The sequence below is a fragment of the Eutrigla gurnardus genome (genome assembly GCF_963514095.1).
Source record: "Eutrigla gurnardus genome assembly, chromosome: 2".
NCBI lineage: Eukaryota > Metazoa > Chordata > Actinopteri > Perciformes > Triglidae > Eutrigla > Eutrigla gurnardus.
This window is the reverse complement of record NC_139916.1, coordinates 11,058,055-11,085,646: the sequence shown is the minus strand read 5'-3', so window position 1 is coordinate 11,085,646 and position 27,592 is coordinate 11,058,055. Positions and strand designations below refer to the sequence as shown.

Sequence of the window (27,592 nt, the reverse complement as noted above, 5' to 3'; positions counted from 1 at the left end):
TTTTGCACTAAAATCTCTTGGTGAGCTGACAGCCACCAGCTGCATATCATCATTACATTTCAATCGCTAACGTGTCATAAATATCAACACCGTTTCTCGCCTCCGTCAGCGTCTTTGAAATCCAACGCTAGGACACGTCTTCGCCGCGCAGCGAGCAGCACCCTCTTGTTTTTCCTGTGTCGACGTCTGCACTCGGCCAAATTGCTGCATCGTCTGTGCCCAGGCCAAGGCACTGCAGTGGGCGAAGGTGGGCAGGAACGCGGAGACGAAAAGGAGCTCTCCGCTTTGGAGGAGATTTTTTTTTTTTCTTTGAAGGCTTTGGTGTCGGCGTGACGAAAAGCGAGATCTGCGCCGCAGTGTTCATCATGAACCGGCTGCTTCGGGGAGCGTTTTTCACCCCACGGCTGTTGGCTTTTAGAAACTGAACCAGCCACATTCTGTTCGGTACTGGCCGTGGTCTGGCAATGAGTGAACATAGCATTAGTGAGTCAAGTTTGTTTTGTTGGCAAGATTGTTTTCTGTGTGGAGGATGCTAATTTTAATCCAGGTAATAGTTTATAGTGGAGAAACCGAAGAAATTGAACAAAAGTTGTAGATAGTACCTGGTTCTTTTTTTGGGAGCCGATACCAGAAGTGGCGATAAAACACTCCACGCCACTGATTGGTTGGATAGAATCGTAACTAGCGTGACACGGGACATCCTGTACAAATTTAAATAGGACACATTTTAAAATAGCCAACTGTTAAAGTGCCTGTAGTTGTTTTTATCAACCCAGAATTAAAGAAATGGCAGGCTGCAAAATGACACCATGCAATTAACAAAGTGTGTATCAGCTCTTTTTCGCAGTATAAAACAAAATACAGGACCTGTTACCCAAAAGAGAGTCCAGTCGCGTCCAACTATTCACGCAAAGCAAACAAAACAAAAACATTCAAAGAAAATCACTGGTTCCAGATGTCGAATTTGATGCTTTTTTCCTCTTTTCTTAGTCTCACATGATGGTTACTTGTTTGGACAAAACAAGCAGTCGACATTGAGCTCTGGAAACTTTGTCTTTTTCTATAATCCGGCAGGCAAGTTGTCATTTACTGATGCTGAACCTACTTTCAAATACCTGGTTGTTATCTCTGCAGCCATCAGTAGCCTTCATTCTGAATGCATTACCAAATTACACGGCGGACAGAAAAGCAGTATATATAGATATTTTACCTCCGATGAAAGCTTACTAGCTATTTTTTAGCCATTTTATCGTTACTGTGAGACAAGGTCATGTTTAAAGGAAGTGGTTGTTAAGCTGGTACATCTTTTGAGTGTTTGTCCTTTTAGTGTGTTGACTTTTATTTGACCTGTGATAACTCTTTCACATATGCAAGGCACGGTTAGCGAAGCCAACACAAACCGGAGATATTTGTTAGTGATACAATAGATCCCTGATTTATGATTAATACGGGGAAAAAGCGGAATGGGAAAAGGTGGATAAATTTGATTGGTGTTTGACTTTTCCTTCACTCATTTCAAAATATCACCCCACACCAGTCTTCCTTGAGTTTGAAACTCTCCCTACTGATTGTAACAGATATGAAATTCTTCCTGCAAGCAGGGAGGCAGGAGACGAAAAACGAAATACAAGTAGGGGAAGGGACGATGTAGGATTTTATCACACAGCGGGATAAAAAACATTCATAAATAATCGATCGTGGTGAATTTCCATTATGGGGGTAATCATAAATATCATCACATGTGACTTGAAAAAGCTGTCTAGCTTGTTATCGTGGTGGAGAAGCGAAAATAGAGCCTGATTTAAAAAATAAATAATTTAAAAAATTTATATTTATCCTTTATTCATGCAGGGAGAGCATATGATTCATGATTCTTTATTAGGAATAACCCCTTGAGATAAACCCATCTCATTCAAGGAGGTCCTTAACAACATAAAATACAATAACAACATATTAAGAACATATTTCTTAATAAAAATAAAACGTCACGCGCACACACTTACATAATGAGAGCTTAACATTACAACACTTTATTCTTACATTTCTATAGGGAAGAAGAGAATACATGGGGCAGTAACAGTATTGGTGATAACAGACAAAATTGATTTATCACAATAAATGATGAATAATGATTATGTATTGTATTCACTAAGAAGTGTGCTCACTAAAAAAATCTCTCATCTGTGACACAATATCTAAAGTAAATATTCTTAAGTTCAATTTAAAGTCATTCCAGTCTGTTTGAGCACCACTTTTTTAAGCATTTAAGCACAATATGAATTGAATAATTATCGGGATAATATTGTGAATCACAATTATTTTGGCCAGGATAATCGTGATATGAAATTTTTCGCATGCTTAAAGACAAGGCTGTTCTTTTTATTTTCTCTGACTCAACCTGAATATTTGTCCTTTATAGGCATGTTGTAGCCAAATTGTCCACCAACATAAAGCAGGCCTTCTGAGACGATTATTGTTCTTAAAGGAACAGTACGTATCATTTAGGGCGATTTATTGGTAGAAATAGACAACCAACTGGTGGCAGCCTCCATAGTTTCCCTGGCATGGGAGAACTTCCACGTGGTTGCAATCTGCAACTTCACTACTAGATGCCACCAAAACCAACACAACTCAACTGTACTGTACTTTCTTATTACCAGGCAAAGCCCCGTCCCCTGTATCACCTCCCCGCTGCTGTAAATGAGAAATGTGTTGTTTGGCCACAACAACTCATTTAAAAAGGAGGCCACTGTTCTCTCCATAGTATTTGCTAACAGCACGGGAGCTTCTGCGCATCACACCCCGTGTATTGGATAACAATGGCCCCCGTCGAAAGGTGAGGACACGAAATTGTGTTTTGTAGAACAGCGGCGTTGCCTTTGGCCTCTGCCTCTACCACGACGTCTTCTGGGAATGGACCGGGGCTCGGTGCTTGTTTGCCGGCTCTTCGTTTTTCCTGTGCGTGCCGAATCCGTCAAATCATCACAATAACCTAAGAATATGAATGCCGGACCAGTGATTGAACATCGCCTCTGAGAGAGTAATATCATTGCCTCGGTCTCACAGCTCCTTCACAGTGATATCTTTATTTTGTCATCTTGACTCTCTCTCTCTCGCTCTCACTTCAGATCCTCGTTCATATCAAAGTTATGATTTGTGCGTAAATCCGTGTTCATGTTTTTTACTCTTTGTGTGTGTGTGTGTGTGTGTGTGTGTGTGTGTGTGTGTGTGTGTGTGTGTGTGTGTGTGTGTGTGTGTGTGTGTGTGTGAAAAAGAAGGCAACACATACTGTCACGTGTCCATGTGTCTATATGTCCATATATGTGTGTGTGAGTCTGTGACTTTATGCATGTTCTGAGTAATGGGCTTTGTGCATCTTCTCTCGCTGACGGCCAGGATGTATCCATGGCAACGCCAGGTCGATTCTAGCTGTAAGCAGAGCTGATGAGAGGGACTTGAAAGCGAGAGTTAAACCTCTCCTCTCATATGCCCTGCGCTCGTCTCACTCTGACCATGGCGAAATGCGTGGTCTTGTTGAAATCCCCCAAACCCCCTCCCCCCCTCCCAGAGGTGTGTGTGCTGCATCTCTGACCGTGGACACTCGCATCACAACACTGCCACCTTTTGACCTGATTTGAAAATGTACCCCTCAAAACATTGTCATACCGTTTCATTATTTCAGAGTTCATCATAACCCTGCCTTTTTCTTTGTCTTTTTCTCTTAGAGAGAGTTGACAGAAAAATGACAGGATCGATGATTTCATGAACAGCGAGTGCCGGAGCTGTTCAAATCATTCAGGCTCATTTTATGGGTGTGAAGTCAGATTTCTGGTTGGAAAAAGTTGTTATGATGAAATGAAACGTGTTTCACAATTTGCCTTTGATTTAAAAACTCCAAAGCTAACATTTGTGGCTCTTCAAAATGACTAGTTGTTTCAATTTCTGCAATTTCACCTTTTTTTTTTCTGCAGTAAAAAAAAAGCAGTTTTATTACAATTTAATTATGGTGGCAACTCTTTTGTTAAAGTCAATATATAATGATATCAGAGAAGAAACAATCTCTTTCACACACAGTGTTTAACACAAAAATAGTTAGTTTAACATACATACACACATAGAAAATACTTTCATCTTCACTGTCAAAGTGTCGCCTTTCAAACCCTTTGATGCTTCGTCATGGCAGCCTCAGCCCCGAGGAGAGACTGCAGGATTACATGTGCTGCTGCTGCCCCCTAGTGGAGATATCAGTATGCATAATGAGACAGAGGGAGCATTACTTGAATGCATTGAGTGATGACAGGGAATGATGAGAGAGAAAAAAAAAAACGTAAACAGATAACTGAGGAAGAATGGAGCGAGACAATCACGTTTGCCAAAACAAACAGATTTATTGCACCCGGACGAGCGTCGATAAATCTGCTCTGACAACGTTGTTAAGATATTTTGGCATGAACTTTAATCCGGCGGGTCATTACGCTTTCCTCCACAGCGGTTTCACAACCAGCCACCTCGTACCAAACCCAAGATGCTGTGTGAATATTCATGCCGTCGTGTGTGTCAGGGAAGGCATAGGGACCGCAGCTGAGGGAGCTCTGTGACCTTCTTGTTAGGTCAGACTCCATGCCGAAGGCTATCTAGTGATCACTAATACATATTCATCGAAGCAGAGGCTGCCAAGGCGCTGCTGGTAAGCAGGCTGTGAGACAGCGCCGGATCAAGGCCACGCCGCGACTCTTTTGTTTGCTCCCTTATCATTGGCGTGTTTTCCGGGTGATGGACAATCTTCACCGCTGCAGTCAAGTACATATTGACCAAGTCTGCTGCCTTTCTCACCCTCTCACTTGATATTAGAGCCCCCAAACACACACACACACACGCACACACACTCTCCTCCCGATGAAAACACACTTTGCGGGTCGTCGCACTTTAAAAGCTTAACTTAATGGATCCGCCAAATGTGTTTTCCATTAGTTTTACAAGTTTAATATTGCTGTTCATTATGTATCGGCGGTATCATTAACTGTTAAAAGTTTTTTATTGTAAAGAGTGTTGTCATCTCCCTAAATGCGTCTAACGTTTCATTTTCTGGCACCGTTGTGTTTCCTGAAAATAATCTCAGCGGTCTAATGGAGGCGGATCGATCGGTCTCTTACATTTCCTTTTCATATTTCACAACCAACACCACCTCTGGGAATCTGCATTCAACTCGGTGTTCAATAATGAAAGGATCCAGTTGAGATGGGTTTTTTTTTCTTCTCTCCACCACTTGTACATATTTGCTTTCAGTTAATCTGCTTTCCACCGAAACCGCTCGCAGCCACGCGGAGGAGATGTGTTGGTAAAATTAGTGGTTATATTGAAACTCACAAAGAGCAAATGGAAGTCTAAATTCAATTCCTTGACTCTGCCTCCCGACGGTTGCTCTGTTAGGGAGTATTCCTTGATTAGGCGTTGTTACTTCCTCTCAAAATGACACATCTTATTTGTTGTTGTTCCCAGAGCTAAAGCAGGTTGTCGGAGCCGATCTTATAATTAGACCATCGCATGTCAGGTTGTGTTGTATATTCCAGCATCCCGAGTCTGTAGTCCTTTCGTTAACACCTAAGTGTTATTTGCATTTGATTACACGCTGTGCTGAGATCAGTTTCTGTTCAGGGAGGAGGGGGGCGATGAGGTCATGCAGAACAATAAAATCAGCAGAAATAGGAAATAAATTGTTACTGGCTGCTGCTCTCTTACATTTCCTCTCCCCAACACTGCGTCAAGCCTTGTTTTTTTTCTCCTGTAAATGGTGAAACTCGGCCCCGGCATGGTGACCTGTAGCCGGGCCCTGTGGGAGTATTCTGTGTCCTATACTCCTCATGGCCTCACCTTCTTGCCCCTCCTCCTCCTCCTCCTCCTCCTCCTCCTCCTTTACTTCTTCTTCTTTCGAAATTGCTCTAAGGGATGGATCTGCCCCCGAGACACAAGGACAAACAGAGGAAAGGCAACTTAGCCCAACTCAGAGTGGATGTGAGTGGCAGCGAGTGTGTGTCTTCAGATGATGATAGGATGATAAGTGTTTTGACCTCGCCAGCCGACTTTCTGACTCTGTAGATGTTTTATTGTTGCTGGACTCCGGGAATATTCCAGTTGATAGTTTTGCATCGTTCGCCACATTTCATTGCTTTGAGGATTTTCGGACTGGTTTCTCTTATTTCTAAGCATTATTAAGCGACCCATCCTGCCACCATGCCGGTCCGGATCATGTGCACCATCTCCTTCTCCGCCGACGACGAGCCCTGCAGGGGGGGTTTTGAAGACCACTACAAGCGGGTGAAGAAGGGTTACGGTGACGGGGACTCGCAGGACTACCTGGACGGTTGCGGTCAGGGGGACTACTTCAACGAGGAGGAGGATGACGTCGCCCAGGTGGACGACCTCGCCGCGTTCTTCGACGGCTGCTCGCTCCACGGCGCCAACCACGTGTTCGTGGAGGACAAGAAGTTCGGCGTCCGCCAGGGCTTATGGGGGCTGGTCTTCACCATGGCTCTGTCTGCTTTCCTGTTCCAGGTAGTAGACAGGATCATATATTTTTACCAATACGATTACATCACCATGCTGGACGAGAAGGTGGCCAACAATATGACGTTCCCGGCCGTCACCATGTGCAACTACAACTTTGTCCGGAAGTCTCAGATGAGCTACAGCGACCTGATCTTCATGGGCCCTCTGCTGGGCTTCGAGGAGGGCATGGCCCCGGGCTTCCCGTTGGCCCCGGAGCCGGACCGCCCGCCGGGCTCCCGCTTCAGCCTGGACGAGTTCTACAACCGCACTCGCCATCGCATGGAGGACATGCTGCTGGAGTGCAACTTCAGAGGCTTGGAGTGTGGCCCTGAAAGCTTCAGAGAGGTAGACCCCCATGTGGGATATATGTTAACTTTCTGGGAACCAGCAGACTATTAATTGGAAGTCATCAGTGCAAGTTCAGCTGTAGAAATCCTTTATATGCGTCTGGTAGATTTTTATTGGTGACGATGCGTAAGGAATCTAAAAGTTGCTCAAAGATTCTGGAGAGGAGGCGGCTGGATTTCATCAAGTAGAATCTTCCGTTTGGGTTCATTGTGATGAAATGAGGACGTTGAATAAAACCTAATACTAACGACTAATGTAATGCAAAGATTTACTGATGAGGAAAATCATCGACACGGAAGAAAGAGTTTATTTATTGCTGTGAAGTGATTCAGTTATTCGTAATGAAGTCGCTGCTGTAAATAAAAATGTATTCTAAGTCAGCGTGTCTGCTTTGATGAAACTCTATTGTAAATAAAAAACCAGAGCAGACACAATAAAAGCAGCTCCCATTACTTAAAGTGGCATACTTGGCACACAGCTGTTGTTATTGAATTAAACTGGCACTGAAGGAATCTTCGCGTTGCCGACAGGAAACGTCAGGGCAGCCATTGCTTGACACTCTCTCCCTGATATTGAGGTGTTTTTTGGTTTTATTTGGTCCGGGTCCTCTTGAGTGTGCACATCCGACAGCACACCAGTGGAATACTGTTATACTGAATTACCAAGGAAGTGTTGCCCACATCCAGTTATTGGTCTATTGATTCGCCTGACCTTTGCATGGATATGGATACGTATGTGCAGACTGCTAATGGATGCAATAAAGTTACATGAGCCGCAATTACATCAGACTGTAAAAGCATTTACATGACACACTGTGACACACGATTCCCATTTAGACTCTCTAGACCAGTCATTTACCAAAAGACCGGGTCGGGACCCACAGGTGGGTCGCAGGCGAATTTATAAGGGTCGCCAAATACATTTGCATAATTCTTCATAGCAGCATTCACCTCTGCAGTTCAGCTTTGACACATGAGGGAGCCTGAATATTCATATTGTGCTGATAGTCGTGACCTCCTTATAACACTGACTTTAATATGAAAGACTGGCTCTCGTCTGTAAAACCAGATCGTATGCTAGTCAACGCCACCTAAAGGCATTTATTATCAATAACACATGCATAAAACAAAGTCCATCAAATGTTTTATCTCTCTCAAAAATGGCCGATCTACCTATTCAAGATAATATGAGGTGATGCAGAAATAGCATTAAAATAGATAAACTCTCTTGTTGTTATTTATAGATAAGGCCTATTACGAATTTGTCCTTTTTTTAAGAAGTGGGTTTCAAGAAAAAACATTTGGGAAATCTAGATTTTTTTTTTTTTTTTTTTTTTTTAACCAGTAATCACTGCAGGGTTCATTAGAATAGTTTCAGTTGAAGTGGTCCCAAGTGATGGCTAAGATGGCTAAATTGATTAGTTGAGTGGCATCTTTTTTGATCATTGTTAACCATTTAGTCATATTTTCACCGAATTATCACCAGAAATTGTGATAAGCATTTCCCACTATTTTCTAGAGTGATTTTATTCATATATATATAATAAATCAGTGCCATGAGTCATTTATAGAAATATAAATGCACTTCAATAACATGTTATCATGAAGTCATTTACAGTCAGAACTCTCACGGGGAAGAATAAAGGGCACGGGAAAGCAAAGTGACGTGACATTAAACATTAAAGGTCCGTCTTAACAGTTGATATTTTTTTCATTAGTAATTTCACGCCGTCAAAGCTGAAAGCCGCTCTGACATTATGGGGTCTGTAGCTTCTGAAGGGTAGAGAGCTGTATGCGCGGCAGGCATCCTGAGTTTGGGGAAAATGAGTTGAAAAGGAAAATGATTGAGTAAACCCATCATAGTAATGCACTGGTGTTTTTTGTTTTGAAGGAGAAAAAAAGAATCCTGCAATTTTCTGTCGTCGTGAGGCTAAAAAAAAAAAAAGGCAACAGGATTTTACTCAAAAAGAAAATGAAAGCAGACTATAGACCTTACTCTTCATATTAGTGTAACAAGCAAAACATGTAAAGACGCCCAGGTCAGGGTATATGGGTGTATGACCAGTGTCCTTGGGGTGAAATAGGGCCGCCTGTCATCCTCTGTTGATAAGCTTTTTAATAGACAAAGTACTGTGACTGCTGTGCAGTCTGCCATTTTATTAGCATGAGAGGGAGGCAGGCTTTATTCAATGACAGACATTACTGCCAGGATGCTGCTCCAAACTCATTCTCACTTTCATATTACGTCTTTGAATCAGATGGAGGTAGAGTGCTCTTTAGATCACATTATCATCTTGTTGAATCTGTGTCAGATTATTGCATTACGTGCATAACCGTGTCCTTACAAACCTAATTATCCCCATGTAGTCCATCATGAATAATTGACAAAAAGGTAAGAGGGTTACAATTTCTTAAATATCACTCGTGCATCCATGAAGCGGATGATAAATGTTGAATATGTGTTAGTACCTGTTTTTTCTTAAGAGGACTTCAACACTGTGACTGTGTTCTTTACAGTATGTGAGTGTTTGCTTATCATTTTCTGAAACGTTCTGCTCACATCAAGCGCCAAGACCTGACTAACACGAGTGACAAGTAATTATTTCCTTGTCAGGTTTAATGGGACTAATTATAGAAAATGTCAATTTAACTTGAACCCTTGTGTATTACAGCCTCCCATGATATAATCATTGATTGGTCCGTCAGCTCATGCACGTCCTTGAAGCGATTATAAACGGATGCTTCCTCGCTGTTTGTTGCCCGGTTTCACGGCAAATTTAAAACCTGTGTTGTATCGGAAAAAGTTCAAGAGCAGGTTTTATAACAAGCTCTGTAAGACACTTCACCGCTGCTTTGGAAACAACCATATGGAATGGGATTTTTTTTTATTTTCTCTATATTGATAATGCAATAACATGCTGAATTATTTTAATTGACGTTACCATGGTATTTGTCATGTGTGGCGTTTTGTTTCACAATCGGCATTGTTGGGTTTTGAAATCCTTCTCATCTTAGTAGTAGTAGGCAGATGTTACATAATGTATTATTTTTTTTTTTGTTGAGATACATCTCACTGCTCAGGATAATAGCAAAAAGAGTCACTATTCCCTGGGAGTTTGTCAAGGGCATTCTGGGATATCACAAATTAAAGTGAGGTGAGCTAGGGGGAAATGCGATTAACAAAAACAAGCAATTATTAGGTAAACAGAAAACAAATGAGACAGAACGGATGCTAACAGAGGAACTAGCATTATCACTAATTAGACTTGGTTGTATCATGTAGGAAAGGCTAGGATACATCATAAACTTTATATAAGGAGGTTTTTCACTGGAACCAGAGGTAAACTAAAAGTTACAGTTAACTTGCATGAGCTGTAAATACACTGTGAAATGGTTAAAACACGGGCAATGCCGTGGTAGTGACCTGTCAATCACAAGGTAGCCCCGCCCTAAAGCATGCCCTACTTCATCGTCTGTCTTACTCTAACAGGGACCATAATTATTATGTAATCAACGTTACAGTATTAAAGTAAACTTTAGCATTGAGACTAGAAACTAATGTTTACAATGTTTTCTGAGGTAATAAATCAAATTAGGTTAAATCAAGGTAGGCTCATTTGTCTCATGGACTTCTATTGTCCCTTTCATTGTGTTGCTATGGCAACAACTTTGCTCTAAGTTTACATCCTGACAGCTACTTGCATTAACAAACATTGCAACATAAATACAAAAGGGCCCATTTAGAATGTTTCTGTTCTATACAATCAGAGGAGTCGCCCCCTGATGGCCAGTAGAGAGAATGCAAGTTGGAGGCACTTCTGCGTTGGCTTCACTTTTCAGACATCTACATCTGTAGAGCATTATACATGTCTCTTATACTCTTCTTCTGAGAACACTGGACTCCTGCTAGTGCCCTCTTATTTTTTCTGCTAAAGAGCCACTAATGGTCATCGGACTCCATCGATGGAGTATTTAGAAGGGGTGGAAAAGGGAGGTGAGCTGATTGATTGCTTTCTTGTCTCCCTCTCGGTCTCTTGGGGCTTTCTGTCTGTCTGTCTGCCTGTCTGTCCGTCTGTCTGTCCACCATCTCTGCTGTTGTTGGTGTGCATGTGAAAGTATGTTTCTGTCTGTATGTGCGCGCCCACTGCCACGAGCTCTGGATTTCGGGGATGGGTCGATAATGAAGTGATTGCCCGAAGCAGATAGACAGTTCAGGTTGCGGCAATTCTGTCCCGGAGCAGAACGTGAGCCCCCCTCAGAGCGGTGATCCGAATCCGTGCTTCCTGCTCCGTCGCCAGCCCATGGCTTGCCTTTCTGCCTAACCTCAGCATTGTCGACAGAGCGAGCCGGCGGCTCTGGTTACGCCCTTCTCCTTTTTCTCCTCGAGAGCGTCAGTCTGCATCCAGCGCGGGCTCTAACAGACAAGGATAGGCAGACAGACTGCAAGGGGAATATTTTCAGAGAAAAGAAAATCAAATGCCAGCGCCGGCCTTGCCATCTGGCTCCTAGCTGTAAATACTTGTTATGGTTCAGCACTTCTTTTAAGCAGCCATTGGGAAGAGATTGTATCAGGGAGAGTGTAATGTAATTATCTTCAAGCATATGCCGTGATAAATTAGGGTTTAGTAAATTATCTTGGGGGGGGGCGGTAGATCATAATGTGTGTTCCACCAACAAAAAACCGAGACTAACTGAATTCAGCGCTGCCAACTTCCAAGTATGTGCAGAACTCAATTTGTCGGTGTCAGCTGTGTAGCAACAGTTACTCTACACCTTGTGCAATTAGCCTAACTAAGCTGCCACTTCTTCAAATGGAAATGGATTTTTGTGCCTCCGTTTGTATTATGCAGTCATTGTTTTCCAATTTATTTAACGTGATTTATTTACCCTTTCTTCGGCGCGTGATCTATGTTTGATTTGTGCCGTTTCATTTGTCGGTTTGAAAGCTCGGATCCATCTGGAGAACGCAGGCAATGCCGGATGTTTCTGTTTGACTGTGTCTCGTCCCCCCGCCGCGTCCCACACCGTGTGAGCAAACCGAACCAGATTGATGGATTTCCAATTTCAGGTTATGGAAATGAGTTTGATTATGCACAAGTACAGTGTGGGCTCCTCTGTCAGAAAGTGGTCATTAGAGTCTCCGAGTTTGGAAAAGCAAGCACTGCTCAAATGCTTCCTCCCCTCCGAGAGGTGACGGCACAGGGCCATTAAATATTTATGGTAACACTGAAATTCAGACATCTGTCTGTGACTTTCTCTCTCATCTGCTCTGCCTTTATTAGCTGTTTTCAGATCAGAAGTTCAGAGGTGCCCTCTTTCAAGCATGGCGATGCTTGAAACTGTGTATATAGCTATATATAGCTCACTGCAGTTACATTCAATCAGAAATATTCAGGCAGAGCTTGAAAAATATATTCAATTTTGCATTCAATGAAGTTAGATACCATTACATCTATTGCATAAATGAAATTATATATTTTTTTTATCTCCATAAACTAGTGTGATGATCTAATTAGTGAAATTGGTACCCCTGATACTCATCTTCTTTCTGATTTGTTTTCAAGGCTTTCCAGCGATTCATTTTGCTTGCCAGCATGTATAATTCCACATTTGCTTGGATGTTCTCATATCAAACAGTGATCACAAGGGGGCAGTGTTTTACAATTATTTTAGAACCCAAATGGACTTTTCATTCTTGTTACTGTGAAGCTGCCTGCTGTTGTTTTTTTCTTTTTTCCTCTTTTTGTTTACAAGAAATCCGACAGAAATATAGTTAATCCCATGTCTACGGCAAACCTTTGATTCCCACTACAGTAGAACATCAGACCCTCTGAGCCGCGGTGACCGCTACTCTGTTAAAGCTTCATGTCGACGCAGAGCTGTTGCATAAACACAGTGGATGTCTTTTCTTTTTTTTTTTAAAGAACTGCTTTCCCGGAGGATTAAACTCTATTTGTGTGTTTTGGGATTTAAAAAAAAAACATGAATATTACAAATCAAACAGAAGCTGAGGTTTGTTCGCTGTGCATGGCCTTGGCAGAAACCCATCCCTCTCTCTCTCTCTCTCTCTCTCTCTCTCTCTCTCTCTCTCTCTCTCTCTCTCTCTCTTTCAATTCAATTCTCAAGGCTTTAATTTAATAATAATAATAATAATAATAATAATAATAGCCATAATAATAAATACAAATAATAAGAGATAACAGAATAATAACAATAATTAAATAAAAATATATATACAAATAATATAAGCAGAATCTCTCTCTCTCCTCCTCCTCTCCTCCTCTCCTCCTCCTCCTCCTCCTCCTCTTCTGTACATGAAGGAGTCCAGTTCAGTAGCAGAGAGAAACACTGTGATATTGTCGGCTGGCGCCGTCTCTCTCTACGTCCAAGTGATGGACAAGTGTTTTCAAATGCAGCCCTTTTTAATTAAAGGTCTCATCAATCTTCTTTGGAGGTTGGTGAGACGGGTTGCAGCAGCACTCCATCCCAGTTAGGAGTCCAATCCCATATAAAAGCCCGTGTCATTTAAATCATGCAGATCCGTGGCGTACCTCTCTGCTGACATTGGCCACTTCACAACACAAACGCTAATCAGTCATTAAACTGGCATACGTTAAAGGGTAGAACTTTCAGTTAACTCTGCGACGAAGATAGATGACTCCTAATGATGTGAAAATGAGGGATACGGCGGTCTCGTTGGAGCGGCCGCATATGAATAAGACATATGGCAAGTGTTCCATACGGGGCCAGTAGCCACTTACTAGCAGCTAATTAGCCTGATGAAATGACCCTAATGGATTCCTTCACGATGGTCCAACTGTACTTAATATCAGAGCCGAGATAAAAAAGAAACCTTTGGCTTCCAGATGACAGGATGGATGTCAGGAGGAGCTGTGGGTAGGATTGTCCAATTTAAGGGCTCTGGACACTGAGCTCATGTGTGCAGGAATGTGCGTATGGACATTTAAAGCGGTGCCTTTATTAGAATCATCACATATCACTGACTGTGCGGGAAAGAAAATCGCTCTTCTCAGCGTATTTCAAGTGCATGGAATCGTTGGACGCCTGAAGGCAGAGGGGGTGTGTCGCCGGCCGACCCGTTTCTCAGATGACTGCATCGATCCTGGTCAGCGGGGGTCCCTTGGGAAGTGAGTGACAGAGTGTCGACTCAGCACGACGCCCCACCTCACCACTGACGTGTGTGCGCCGGGTGTATTTTATATTTACGTGTGATCACAGCCGACCAGGGGAGAAAGATCTCCTTTTCTCCACATATGAGAATGTGTTGATAAACCAGTCCTACCACTCCTTTCTCTGTAACACTGCAGCATCCCGTTAATGATAGTTTTATGTTGATGAGTGATTGTGTTGGTCCATGCCAAACTGAGAGCTGCACAAAATCAATTTCCGGCCTTCAGTTCTTTTGGAAAAGAAAACACTTTCCAGACAAACGATGACTTACATTCACCATTAAAATGTTTTATAACTCGTTACGCAGCCAAACGATGTCGTGACCCTGTTGGGGTCACGTCACTAAACCAAAACAATGCTGTCAGAGAGGTATAATACTTTACTCTTGGTTCCATTACTATGAGTCATTTGATTCGAAGAGGGCATAGAGCTATTGAGTAATGGGAGGCTCAGGCTTTTTGAATTTCTTAAGGAGTTATTACGCCACCTGTTGTCAGGTCTTCTATATGAATGGGGGACAAAACACCAAAAATGCTTTCTGACACTCACTCATAGGTAATATAAATTAGCCAAATCTGGTGGGAAACCAGGAAACTTGACTTGGCTAACTCAATCAGCTGATCTCGTCTTTGTAAGAATGCATTTTTGGATGGAGAACAGACCATAATGGATCGGTGTTGATGGGAGGAATGATTGCAGTGACCAGGAAGTCTTTCAACACACAGTAAAATCTGATCCCATATGCTTTAATGCAGTTTTAAAATAGGGTTGGAGGGTTAACCAGCCGTTGTCCTTCTTTAAAACATTTTTGCTATTGGAGCCTCCGAACAGATCTCAGCAGAAACACAGCATTAAATGTAAATGAGCTCAACATCTCAAACAGGTCTGCCCTGTGCTAATGTCAGTGGAAGGTCTATTGATTAAGTCTCCACGGGGTCTAATGGCGTTGCCTTTGGGCAACAGCACCCCCCCATCGAGGAGGGGCTGACTATATCATTCAGGACCACGACCTAATAAGCACAGCTGATGCAAATCTTAACACCAATAATATCCAGTAGCATTCACTGAGAGAATTACAGACATCATCGGGGAGGAGTGCCCTCTCGATTCAATCCCCACCTCTCTGTGCACGGGTTTAAATCAGGACATTGTTGTTAAGGCAACTTCAGAAGGGGGAGTTAGGGAGGCAAAAAGGGAATAAATCACGCCAGCAATTACACACACACACACACACACGTACAAACACAGAAGACATTAGCCATCATATTGCTTTGAGTAAATGTAGCTCCGGAGGGATCATTATACTGCAGAGAAAAATGAAAATCCATGTAGGCGCAACCCACAGTGCAGCTGGTTTTGGACTGTCGGTTTCATCATTTATAGCGGTTTGATTCTGTGTGTGTGTGTGTGTGTGTGTGCGTGTGTGTGTGTCAGCCAGTTGGACTAGCATCGACCACCTTCATTAGTCCTGCTTTCATGGCATCTCTGACATCCCCTTCACACAAGGTGTAACACACAACTTGCACACACACACACACACACACACACACACACACACACACACACCAGCAGTTTAATAAGCTGTCAGTGAATTTTATTTACGGACGAGAAAAACAAACAAAATGTGGACATATGTCAATAACAGGCAAGAAAATCAAAGTGTTTGCTTCTGTGTTTCCTCTCCGTCTGGATATATGCTGGTTCATGTAACAGCTGATCGGCCTGTGTCTGAAAGCTGTTCTTAAACCGGAGGGCTTAAATTAATAGGACGTGACAGGATATCTCCTGGATGAGAGGTTCTTGATTTTATTTATGCTGGATTAATCATCAAAAGCAAACTCGATTTGAATGTTTTGAAAGACTTTCGCGGTACGACTTGTCTCTCGGGGAGGGGAGGTGGAGCTCCAGGCCTTTATTACATTTCAAGCAAACGGGATTGAAAGGATATAAATATCTGCGAAAGGAGGGGAGAACTTGTTTCACGGTGGTGCCATTTGGGTTTGATGTTGGTTTCAAAGTATGCGCACATTTTCTACAGTTTAGTGTGTGTATGTTTTATGTTTTCCTTCCATGCTGGAGGTGACTCCTGGCTTCGGGTGTTAGGGTGTTAGGCTCCACAATACCATATATTATCACAATATTCAAGTCACGATACAATCTTGCAGCCTCTCTGCTCTGGGGGGGTTCTGCTTTTAAAAAATCAGCAACATATCCACTCGTCGGATACGGCTACTAATGGTGCCTCGGTATCAGACGCCAAGGCACGTGGCAAAGCGCTGGTATTCAATGAGATCAGGCTGCACACCTTGCAGATTTTATTGGCCGGGGCTTCCGCATTCCACGTGGGGCAAACAGCTCTTTGCTGATGCCCAGAAACGTCTTGAACGGAGCAAAAGAAGAAGGAATTATACCTTTTAATGCAAAGTCATGATATCAGTATAGATCTACTCATTTCACTCAAAGCAAGCAAATAACCAAAATTACATACAAAAAAAGGTAAATATCGTTGATAATACTATCGCTCTGATATGTTTTTATGTTTCTGTTTATTTCAGTGGACAAGCTCGAATGCGTAACTGCACACATGCCTTCCTTAAATCACCACTGCTGCCATCTCGAGCACCAGCGCAGGAAACTCACAAATTAATAACACAAATGGATGGATTTAGTTTTACAAGAAGGATTTATTTGTGAATGTCAGACAGAAAGGGAGCATTTATTTCACAAAGGGCCATTCATTCATTACTCCCCGAGCGACAAATAGGAGGGCATTGGGCCCTGTGGGGGACTGGGAGACTGTTTACTATAGCTAGCGGCCGTATACTCTGAAAGTCATTCATCAGGACCGTTTTCCCCCTTTCCCAAACTCGCCCCAGCCCAGCTGTCATGACGCCGCCGCCGAGATGAATTACCCGTGTCATCCTGTGCGGGCAAGGGACACTCGTGCCGGACCCTCGGGCTGCAAATATAAATCTGTGACATCCAGTCACAATGCTTACACAGTAGGACACCTGGATCCATTTTCAGATAAATGCATTGATTTGTCAAACATGGTGGTGTTGCCACTTCACAGCGTGAAGAAAGGAGGCTTTTTTGTGTGTGTCCAGAGCACGGTGATGTTACATTAACCGAGGTTGGCGTTGTAACCACACGCCGGCCATTCAAAGTATTTAAACATCTGATCCGAAGCTGGTCTGGCGCACCACAGTGATATTACTGTGTTTGTCTCGAGGCGGTGCTTTACACGCGAGTTTAAAAACCACTCAAAAGCTTCACACTGTGCTTAAAAACACACTATAGCTTCTCTAATGTACAGTCGCTGTGAAATGGGTCAGCGCTGGCTTTGGAACATTCCGAATCATTTCAATATGTCTTCAAGCTGAGCTCACCCACGTCCAATGTGTTTGTGTTGCTGTTCCATGTCAACAGATGTTAAAATATTCTATAACTCTTTTATCTTGCAGCACTACAACTCAGGCATCAGGTCTTACTAAAGAAACATTTTAGATTTTTGAAAAATAAATAAATAATTGAACATCACATTCAATAAATCCCACAAGAGAGTCTGTCAAACTCCAAGACCCCCTGATTGCTACATTTCCCATATTGCAGCAAAATTGCATGTTTCATATTTCTTTCATATTCCATAAAGCTCTTCCACAACCACAGAAGATATCACACAAGTGTGTGATATTTGTGCCGACTGCTTAGTATTCCTCCCGACAAGTGAACTGAACTTCATCAAAAATTGTCAGACTGTCCCTTTACTTAGCAGTTTCACAGGTTCTCATGTTTTACAGTTGTTTTCACCACAATTCTGCCAATCAGAGGCATCTATAATTACATAATTAAAGATCCAAGGACTTGTATTAAAGCACGGACACAATGCGGCTCTCAATTTTTGTTTTATGCCCAGAGTGCACTTGCACGATATTCGCCTTTGTTTTCGAAGTCACTGCCTGAAGCTTTTCTGCTTTGACGGGCTTACAGTGAGCTCCTGAGCTACTTCCACCGACTCCCATTTCTCACCTCTCACAGTATCTCATTCCACTTTATAGCCCAGCAGATTGAGAGGCTATTGGAAAAGTGGCCTTTGTGACACACGTCCCTCGCAGCATATCATGTACACAATTATCCTCGCTTGTTTCTGTAAATCACCCCCTGCTCCTCCATGGGCCCTACAGCACCATGCATCCACCCTGATTCTCCACCTTTGCTACCCCTCCCACCCTCCCTCCCTCTCTCTCTGCCTGCTCCCTTGTGGATGCTTTGGTGCCAAGCATTCCCAGCGGGGAGGCGGGGAGGAGAAGCCAAGAGAAGCAGAGAGAATAGGGAGATCACAGACTGATAGAAAGAGGGAGGCAGCGTGAGGAACAAAGGTGCACGCTTAAAATGTTAAGCACAACGTGGAACTGACAGAAGGAGGGAAGCGCATTGGGGGATGTACCGCGAGTGTTGATGATGAACCGAGAGAAGGGAGAGGAAATGACAGGGGCAGGAACTAGATTTAACAGATAGCAGGAAGCAGCGAGGTCGGGAGGGGAGCTGTGCGGCGTCGCCCCTGTGTCATGTAGTTTGGCTCTACGCGTGTCCCCGCCACGATCTCCACCCGGAATGACAGGTTGATTAAGTGCCGAGCGCCTCGAACATCCCGGAGCTCTCACAAACAAAACCTCTGCCATCGGTGCACGCGGTCAGATGCATGGAGGTTTGTTAAGGCCTCGGCGTCCGATAAAGAATTTAATGAAAATCTCTCTTGTGATCTCAGAGGCTGTAATTCCAATCCACGGGCTCCATTTCCTTTTTTTTTTTAATACTATCTTATCCTAACATGAGTATATTCCCATGTAGACAACATAACTTGAATATACCACATAACGCAATAATGGACTGTATCACAATCAGCCCCCAAAACAATCTATCTTCCTGATATCTACAGATTTATCTACAGGCAGATGTGCACACACCCTGAACACACACACACACACACACAAACATGTATCTGCTGTGTCTGCAGAAAAAGAAAAACCCCAAAATAGTTCTCTTGCATATGTGCAAAAAGCCCTTGATATAGGGGCATATAGTTACAAGTCTGCAGTGTCTGCAAAAACAGTACACAACAATGTGTTACAATAAATTACTATTATTCACATCCACTGAGTTGTTGGCACACCTGGAGACCTTAGAAAAGATAGAAATATATAAAAAGGAGTGAAGAGTTTCACATATATATGATGCTATGAATACATTAAAGGTCAGAGCTATCGTCGTTCTGTGATGTGCGTCAACTGTAAATTTGCACTGCAAGTTTGAATACTGAAAAAAAAAAGAGCTGCAGCATTTTTTTTTTTTTTTTCCTGTGCACGGCAAGCGCCGCATGCCAAAATGTGTAATCCTGGCTGACGGGCTAAAAAAGACTGATAAGATGTGGCGTAGAATGGCAGCTATTAACATTTCTGTGCTTGTCGGTGCCTTTTCATTCATCTTCAGTTCGCTTTTAAGCATCCGTCGCTTCACTGGCTTCCCTGATTGAAACTGAAGTCTTTTTTCTTTTTTTATCTGGACGAACTGTCAAAGCAAAAAGTCCGACCCCCCCTCAAAGAAATAGCCATCTACTGATCACTCTTATTCACATTAGCGCCTAGCGATCAAGCAACTAATACTCTGTGCTATTTAATAGCCTGCGATGGAAATTCACGACATCAGTTTTGCAATGGATACTGACATTTGTGGACTGCGAATGTTTTCGTAATTGCATCCCTTTCTATTTCATTGTCGTGCTGCCGAACGCCAAAATGTGTCCATAAATTCCCCCTCCACGCTGTCGGCATATTAATGAAATTCCCCCGTCAGCTTTATGTTTATCAGCTCAAGGATTTGTCTCAATAACATCATTGAAGTGACTCTACAAAAGACAGATTGGCACTCTGAAAGGAAGTTTGGGCTGTCTGTGATTACAGTAATATACACATATGTGCGTTTCCCTTCGAGGCTCCTGATGACTGATGACTTTATTCTATGAAGAAATAAATATGCGGGAGTTTTATAGGCTCGAAAGTTCTGCTGTGGAAGTTTACACAACATGGAAAAATCAATAGTCTTTTAGCTGTTTTTTTTTTTTTTTTCCTTTCCTGATCAAGGAAACACCTTTTTTTATGGGCTTTCTTGTTTTTTTATTTCCCTTTATTTACTCTTGGTCAAATCAGTGAAAGATGGGTTTGAACCGAGTCACCCTTTATATCCATTTGTAAATGTGTGGTTTATTTTAAGAAGCAGTCAATCAAACGGGATATTTATTCACAGCTCGGGCGCCTAGGTATTAACGGGCTTACGATATGTCCCCGAGGTCCACTAACGAACGTCCCTTGTTGCTTTCATAATGGGTTCATTAGTGAAACTCTTCAGCCGCAGATTCCCGAGCAATGTGCATTTGTTATTCTGTCGTCGTTACACTTGTGTTTTCTCTGTCGAGTCAGTGCATCATTATCCCTTCACCCTGATGGATTAGCTTGTTGCTCGGAGCCTCTCCTGCTTTATGTCTCTCTCTCTCTCTCTCACTCTCTCTCTCTCTCTCTCTCTCTCTCCTGATGAGCTGGCTCAGGAAACGGGGGTTGAACAAATGCTGTTAAATGCCAAAAGTGTCTGTATTAATTTCTGGTGAATTCAAGATGCACCAAAAAGAACAAGCAAATATACACCGTATGTCCCAAATGTTATACGCCTCAATGTTCTTCCTCTCCCGTTCAAAGGCACGCGACACATAGCGGCAGTCAATCAACGGCTGATTGATTTTCACCGTGCGACTGTTGAATATGTAATTGCAGTGTCCCGCTGTGAAGTAACCGCTCTCCATGACACCTTCCCTCTTTAAGACATGAGTCATCGCTCGGGCCAAGAAGGCTGGCTCGTACCCAGGGGAGACCTTATGATGTATGTTACAGTATAGCGTCGGCAAGGGAACGCATGTGTAAAAAAAGGGGCGAGTAAGGAGGCGATATCCAGAGACGCGGAGAGAGAGAGTGAGATTAAACTGCTGGTGGTTGCCTGATCTCATCCGCTTAGGATGCTTGACTCTCATGTCATGTACGCTCCATTTCCGCCACCATATGGTCTGTGGGTGAGGTGAGGACTGGACAAAAGTGCAGTCCAAGCAGGAATTAGACCTCCATCCACCCACCCATCATCCATCCATCCATCTTTCCATCCATCCATCTAATATTTTCTTTGCTTTAAGCCACGGCTATGCTCCCAAATGGATGTGAAGTAGTTGTTTGTACCGTTCGCTTACTCCACAAAATGATCTACTCCAAGTGCTTCATTTAGAGACATGGGTGGATACAGAAAGATGTTTTTATTCCTGTTTACTCCCTCCTGGAGTTGTTTCCAGCACTGTACACCATTTTTCCTTAATTAAAAAGTTATTGATGGGGGAAAACTCGTCTTGTTAGCTCGGTCACTAATGAGGCAGCGCTCACACAGTTCATTCTAAAAGACCTGTTTGCACCGTGAACGTGTATCATGGCTGCCAACCACCGGTCTTCGGTGGAGGTTTTACTCCAGGGAGGTTGAATAAATGGGTCAACGGGGTCTCAGTTCACCATTGATGAAAAGTGAATCCACTCATTGAGACGAATTGAGTTGAAATCTTGCAGTTTTATATGCTGGTGTGACTTTTCAGACTCCCTTTGACCTTTGATTTAACCAAATTAGCTGCAGTTTTCAGACAAAACAGTTGGCTTTTTTCACAACCTTCTCTGATGGTCCGACTGCTGCTGTTTCGTGTTCCCTAGAGCTCAGAAATAGTTGAAAAAAGTTGCAAGGAACCCGGATTTCTCCTTTTAAGTGAGAGGACGGGGGGAAAAGTGTCTGTGAAGATTCTCAGTCATCCAGGTCATGGTAAGTTTGGAAAGCCTTATCGTAGGCAACTGGACTCGATTTAGGTTTTTTTTTGAAGATGTTCCGCCTCTCATCCTCCTTCAGCCTCTCGGATGAGAGGCGAAACGTCTTGAAAAACAAGTTCGGCTGCCTGCGATAAAGCTTTCAAAGGATGGATTCACAGAATACACCTCGCTTACATCCCGTCCTCTTTTCCCTCCGTCGCACACTAAACTACACACATGCATCCAGACTTCCAAACGTCGGAGCAGTGAGAGAGAATCGGGTCTGCATGTTGTCCAGCGTTTCCTCTGGATTGGAAGTGATGATGACCAACCGAGCATGAGCCACCACTTAACCAAAATCAAACCCCCGAGAAAGAAAGAGAGAGGCTGTGTTCGCAAAACGCTTCGTCAATGATGCGATCAAGCCCGCGTGGAACAGGTTTCCCCTCGTCGCAGACAAACCGAGGCACCGCAGGGTATCAAAGAAACACTGAATCCCAGTGACACTCTTTGGGAGTTTGAGCTGCTTTAAAGATGTGCAACATGATTTGCATTTTTACCAGAAGCATCTTGGCCTCCTTTTTTTGTTTGTTTGTTTATTTTGCTGTTTTTTTGCACTTAACATTTCACTTTTTCCACTTAAACACATCAGAGAATCGACAGGCGGAGAATGTCAAACCGGTTTGCTGGAACCTCAGTGTCACCGAAATGTTACACTGCCAGTGAACCTTTTCTTTTTGCTGCAATAATTAAAATTCAACCGGTGGAACAGTAATGAAATAGACTACAGTCTCTACAGCGTTGCCCTCTATGATGCAGCGTTCAGTTTCCAAGAAGAATACAAATTGTGGGCCAGGAGGGATTACCGTGTGTGTGTGTGTGTGTGTGTGTGTGTGTGTGTGTGTGTGTGTGTGTGTGTGTGTGTGTGTGTGTGTCTGACTGACTGGCTTGGAAAGGAAGACAAATGTTCCACTGAGGCCAATGATTTCATTCAGTAAACAGCGCTGAGGATATTCTGAAGGAAGAGAGAGAGAGAGAGAGAGAGAGAGAGAGAGAGAGAGAGAGAGAGAGAGAGAGAGAGGTAAGAAGTAATCGCAATCTGCCTGTGTGATTCTGACTGAATCCGTTGCAGCCTTTCTTTAGAAATCCAGACTAACTGCTTGTAATTCGGATGAAATAATCCCACTGCTGCACAGTCGCGCACTAAATCATTCTGAAGAACTTCGCTCCCTCCCGGAGAGGCGCAGTACGACTCACGAAATACTCCCCCGTCACCATCACCATCACCACCATCACCACCACAGGCTGCTCTCTCTCTCTCTCTCTCTCTCTCTCTCCCTCTCTCTCTCCAAAGTCTGTGAGAAACAGCAGCCATCTGAGAGAGAGAGCGCTCTCGCAGCGGCTCCTTCGCTGTGACCACATCGCGCGGGGATACCGACGTTTGGGAAGAAGAGAGCGCGCGCGTCAAAGTCCTCTCCTCCAAAAATGTGCCAGTGCGACTCGTCCGGATCGAAACCGAGACCGGGCTCCCTCGCCGAAGCCGGTAAGCTCTTCCTGAAACACACCACCCTGCATGGCCTGAGGCACATCTTCCTCGGCGGCTCCTACCCGCGCAGGGTCGCGTGGCTGCTGGCGTTCGTGGCCACGCTCGCGCTCCTCTTCACCTGGTCCTCGAACCGCGTGCGCTACCTGCTCTCGTCGCCCGTCTACAGCAAGGCGCACATGGTGTACGCCAAGCGGCTCGTGTTCCCCGCCGTCACCATCTGCAACCAGAACCTGCTGCTGCCGCGGCGCATGAAGAAGACGGACCTGTTCAGTGCGGGGAGGTGGCTGGGACTTTTCGGGAGGAACTGGCAGGTGTCGCCCGCCGCGAGGGAAGCGCTCACGCCGCTGGGCGACGGACGCGGCGGAGGAGGAGGTGGGGGAGAAGGAGAGGGAGGGCCCGCGGATGGGGTAGAGGCGCCCTGGTCCCCGCTGTCCCGGATTCTGGACTTCAACCACTTTCTCCCCCCGCCGCGGGAGTCGCAGCCGTCCATGAGGCAGCTGCTGGACCGCCTGGGACACCAGCTGGAGGAGATGCTGCTCTACTGTCGCTACCAGGGGGAGCTCTGCGGCCCGCGGAATTTCAGCACCGTGAGTGTGTCGCCCCGAAGTTCAGTCGTTTGTTTTTTTTTACTCCTCCCAACAGGTTGACGCAGCTTTTAGGAGTTGATGCAGCTTTTTCCAATTACTCGGGTGTGTCAGGAGGTGAACTGTTATTAATTGCCTGTTTGTATCTTGTGTGTGTGTGTGTGTGTGTGTGTGTGTGTGTGTGTGTGTGTGTGTGTGTTGCGCGGATAGATAGCCAATCAGCTCGCTGGGTAATTAACTTGCTATTAAACACAATGCAGCATTCCTCTTCACCGTTATTTTGCTAATGCACCTCACCAGCTTGTGCCAGGCTATAATATTTTTTATCGCAACTTATGCTGTGTTGCACTCCATATTGCGTTCCAGAGATCTGTCTTACACACTTGTCTTCAGCTCACAGTATATCTTATTTATATTACTGTTATTCCTGTATTCACTACATCGACTGACCTGACGACACCCAGAAGGGTTTTGTTTAAAAACTGATTATAGGGTGGTGTTTTTATTTTCATACACATCTGTTCTTAGTTCCTCGCCCTTTCTCACTCATTAGGGTCTCCCTCTCTTGTTGGTTCACCCGTAGACACTCCAAACAATATCACAAGTTGAGTCCTTTCATTGGAGACGACCATATGGTCAGAAGTTCCCTGTCGCTGCAGGATCAACGTGTGCACAAGCCTGCTCTCGCAAGAGACCAGTGTTCCTCCCTAATGAAGACTTTTGATTAATTTAGCAAGGCTTTTCAACACTTCCAGACACCGTGATTAAAATCAGTCTGCTCTGGCCCTTGTTAGTAAACTGCAGCCCCATTGATTTCACTTCATCATCGTGTGTGAAAGCCAGCGTCATTCCTCTCTCTCTCTCTCTCTCTCTCTCTCTCACTCCCACCTCATTACCCAAATTTGTTCTCCTTTAAGTAGATTTTCTTCTGTTTGAGGAAGCAGTTTGATGTTGGGAAATCCGTTTTGAGGGAATTGAAAAACTCCTCTCCTCTGTGGCGGCCTTCAGTTGTTGTGTCATCAAACCGTAACCCCAACGTAACGCACCGCGGTTCGAGTTATCGCAGTCGAACACACGTCCTCCTACCAGCGTCTTTAGGGACGCTTCACATTGTGCAGATTCTTTTTGAAGGGTGCTCCAGCAGCGGCAACCTATCGGAGAGATAAACACAATGTTTGGATTTTGTTGGGGGGAGATTTCGGGGTATAGATAATCGATGATGCCCTGCGTGGCCTCGGGGCAGCCAACACCATCTGGCAGTCACGCTGCAGAAGTGTGGTGTGCAGGAGGAAGAAGCCTTTCTAAAAGGTATCAGGATGTATTGACTTGCAGGAGTCGCCCCCCCATGTTGCTGTGTTGATCTTGAAACTATAAATTTGTCATCAATCCAACTCTAGCTCCGTGCAGCGTCTCCATCCTTCTTAATCCACATTTTAACAACATACATGCTGAATTCTCATCAGGCAGGCCTCGCTCTGAATGCGCAGGTGCCAAGACATTGATTTCAATTACAAAATCCACCCAAGAACATGCAGCCAGCCTCGGTCCCCCCCCCTCTGTGCACCTCATTGATGGACAGATTTCCCTTGGTAAATCTTACAGGACAATAAAACTGTGTTTGTGGATGAAATGTTGAACAAAAATCCATCCTGGATGAACGGATGTTTTTGCCACTTGGGGGCAGCACTATGGGTTCTTGACATATTGCCTATTTGCACATCCAGTAACAACAACATCAACATTCATTTAGGAGCAATGTGTCTGGCCACCTGATGAATGTATTCAATCGTTAGCACAGTGTTGGAGGTTCATCACATTCTTTGTGCGTTCCTCACTACCCGTGACCGCTTTCTATTCATATACATAAAAATCCCCCGTTCATCCATAAAGCAACGTGACCATACGCATTCGATTTAACGGGTGTGACCCCTTTGATTCATTCGCACAGGACAAATTCCATCCAACTCTCTCCTCCTACACATTTAACTCACACCTCCTCTCTAACAGCTACTCAAAGGCCTTTTGGAAATGGGGAGGTGCAACAGGTGGACAGAATAAAATCTCACAATGTCTCGTTGCGAGGACCATTCGGTAGCTCTTCTGGGGCTTTTTGTATCACAGGGGGAGTTGAAGTCGCGTAGGTGTTCAAACGTCCCATAATTCCTGATCACCTTCAGGACGTCTTATCCGTACGGCCTTTAAATGAAATTGGAGGTTCAAAGTTTGTTGGAAAAAAGAAGATGACAAAACGGTTTCAACTCGAGGTCTATCAACTTGATTTTTCTGGAAACTCATCTGCTGAGTAGAACTGTGTGATGTGCATGAAAAGACTACTGAGAGCACCTTGAGGTGAGTTGTTGTTTTTATAAGAGATGCTTGCAGTAATGTTCAGCTTTCGTTGCCGCTGGTATAGAAGTTTGGATCTGTGGTGTATTCTTTGTTTTTATTGGATTTTATTACAGTGTACGATGGGAACACTCCCTGCCCATGCAGATGAAGCATAATGACAGAAAGTGGATGCAACAGAACAGTGAATTACCACACTTCATTATCTAGTGCTTAATCTGTTGACCACAAATTAATCACACACAACAGCGAGAATATCAGCGAACCCTATTTTTAGCTTGGGTTGATTCAGTGCCAAGTACGACCTAGACAATCCTTCTTGTCTGTTTTTGTAGCTGTCATAACACGTTGCACCATCGCTCTCGGTGCTGATTTTCAAATCAATGGCGAGGAGGGGGAAAGTGGTTCCCTGGCAACTTTGGGGAAACAGATTGTGCATCCTTGTCATGTTGTCATGTGAAGGATCGCCGAGGGCCGTCTCAACCGTCTCGGGGCATTATGTGTCTGTGAATTATTTATGGAAGAGAGAGAGACTGTGACATTTCTACACCCTGCAAGAACAGGAGAGGGTGATGTCTCTCTCAGTGGTTTTCCCCCTCCGAGGTGGGTTCAGTTGAAGTATTTCATTCCTGTGTTTACGAGTTCAGAAGACACAGTGGTTCTCATTTTATATGCAGTGTACATAGGGCTCAGTGTGGAGCGCTGGGAGAGAAGCAAACGCAATACCAGATTTACTTCCTCAGAAAAGCTGCTTAAGCATTGCAAATATTTGCTCAGCCCTAATGCTTAATGTGTTTGAGCAACACGGTAATCTTTACAAGTTTTTAAGTGTTTACCATCGCCGTGTAGAGCCATTCAATGCTGCCCTGATGGCGCCACTTAATTTCAAATTAATTAGAGTTTTTCTTTTCCTTTTGCGATGATGGCGGGTTCTGCCTCTTGGAAATGGTTATTATTTTTTTGCAAGAATAGCTGCTGCTGAATTGTTAGGATGTATTTGGGGGAAATGTTAATGCGGCACAAACACACAAACAACATCGGGGCGAGACTGACAGGCCGTTTGAGCGACAGACACGAAGAGGCATGTTGAGACTGTGAGCGCGAGCCTCAAAGCTGCAGAGCACAATGAAGATCCTGACTCCCCAAGGTCAC

The 27,592-nt window shown here is 44.0% G+C and overlaps 1 protein-coding gene across 2 annotated transcripts in view; it reads left to right on the top strand.

Annotated features, from left to right (window-relative positions):
- Positions 1-27,592, top strand: part of asic1b (acid-sensing (proton-gated) ion channel 1b) — a 148,801-nt gene that overhangs the window by 95,557 nt on the left and 25,652 nt on the right. The window contains exon 1 of one of the 2 annotated variants that reach the window (XM_084037111.1): positions 23,418-24,097. The exons of the other annotated variant lie outside the window; for it this stretch is intronic. Coding sequence (XP_083893237.1) covers positions 23,450-24,097 — 648 coding nt within the window. The 5' untranslated portion in view covers positions 23,418-23,449. Of the gene's footprint in view, positions 1-23,417; positions 24,098-27,592 lie in introns of those variants that run through there. 2 annotated transcript variants of the gene reach the window in all.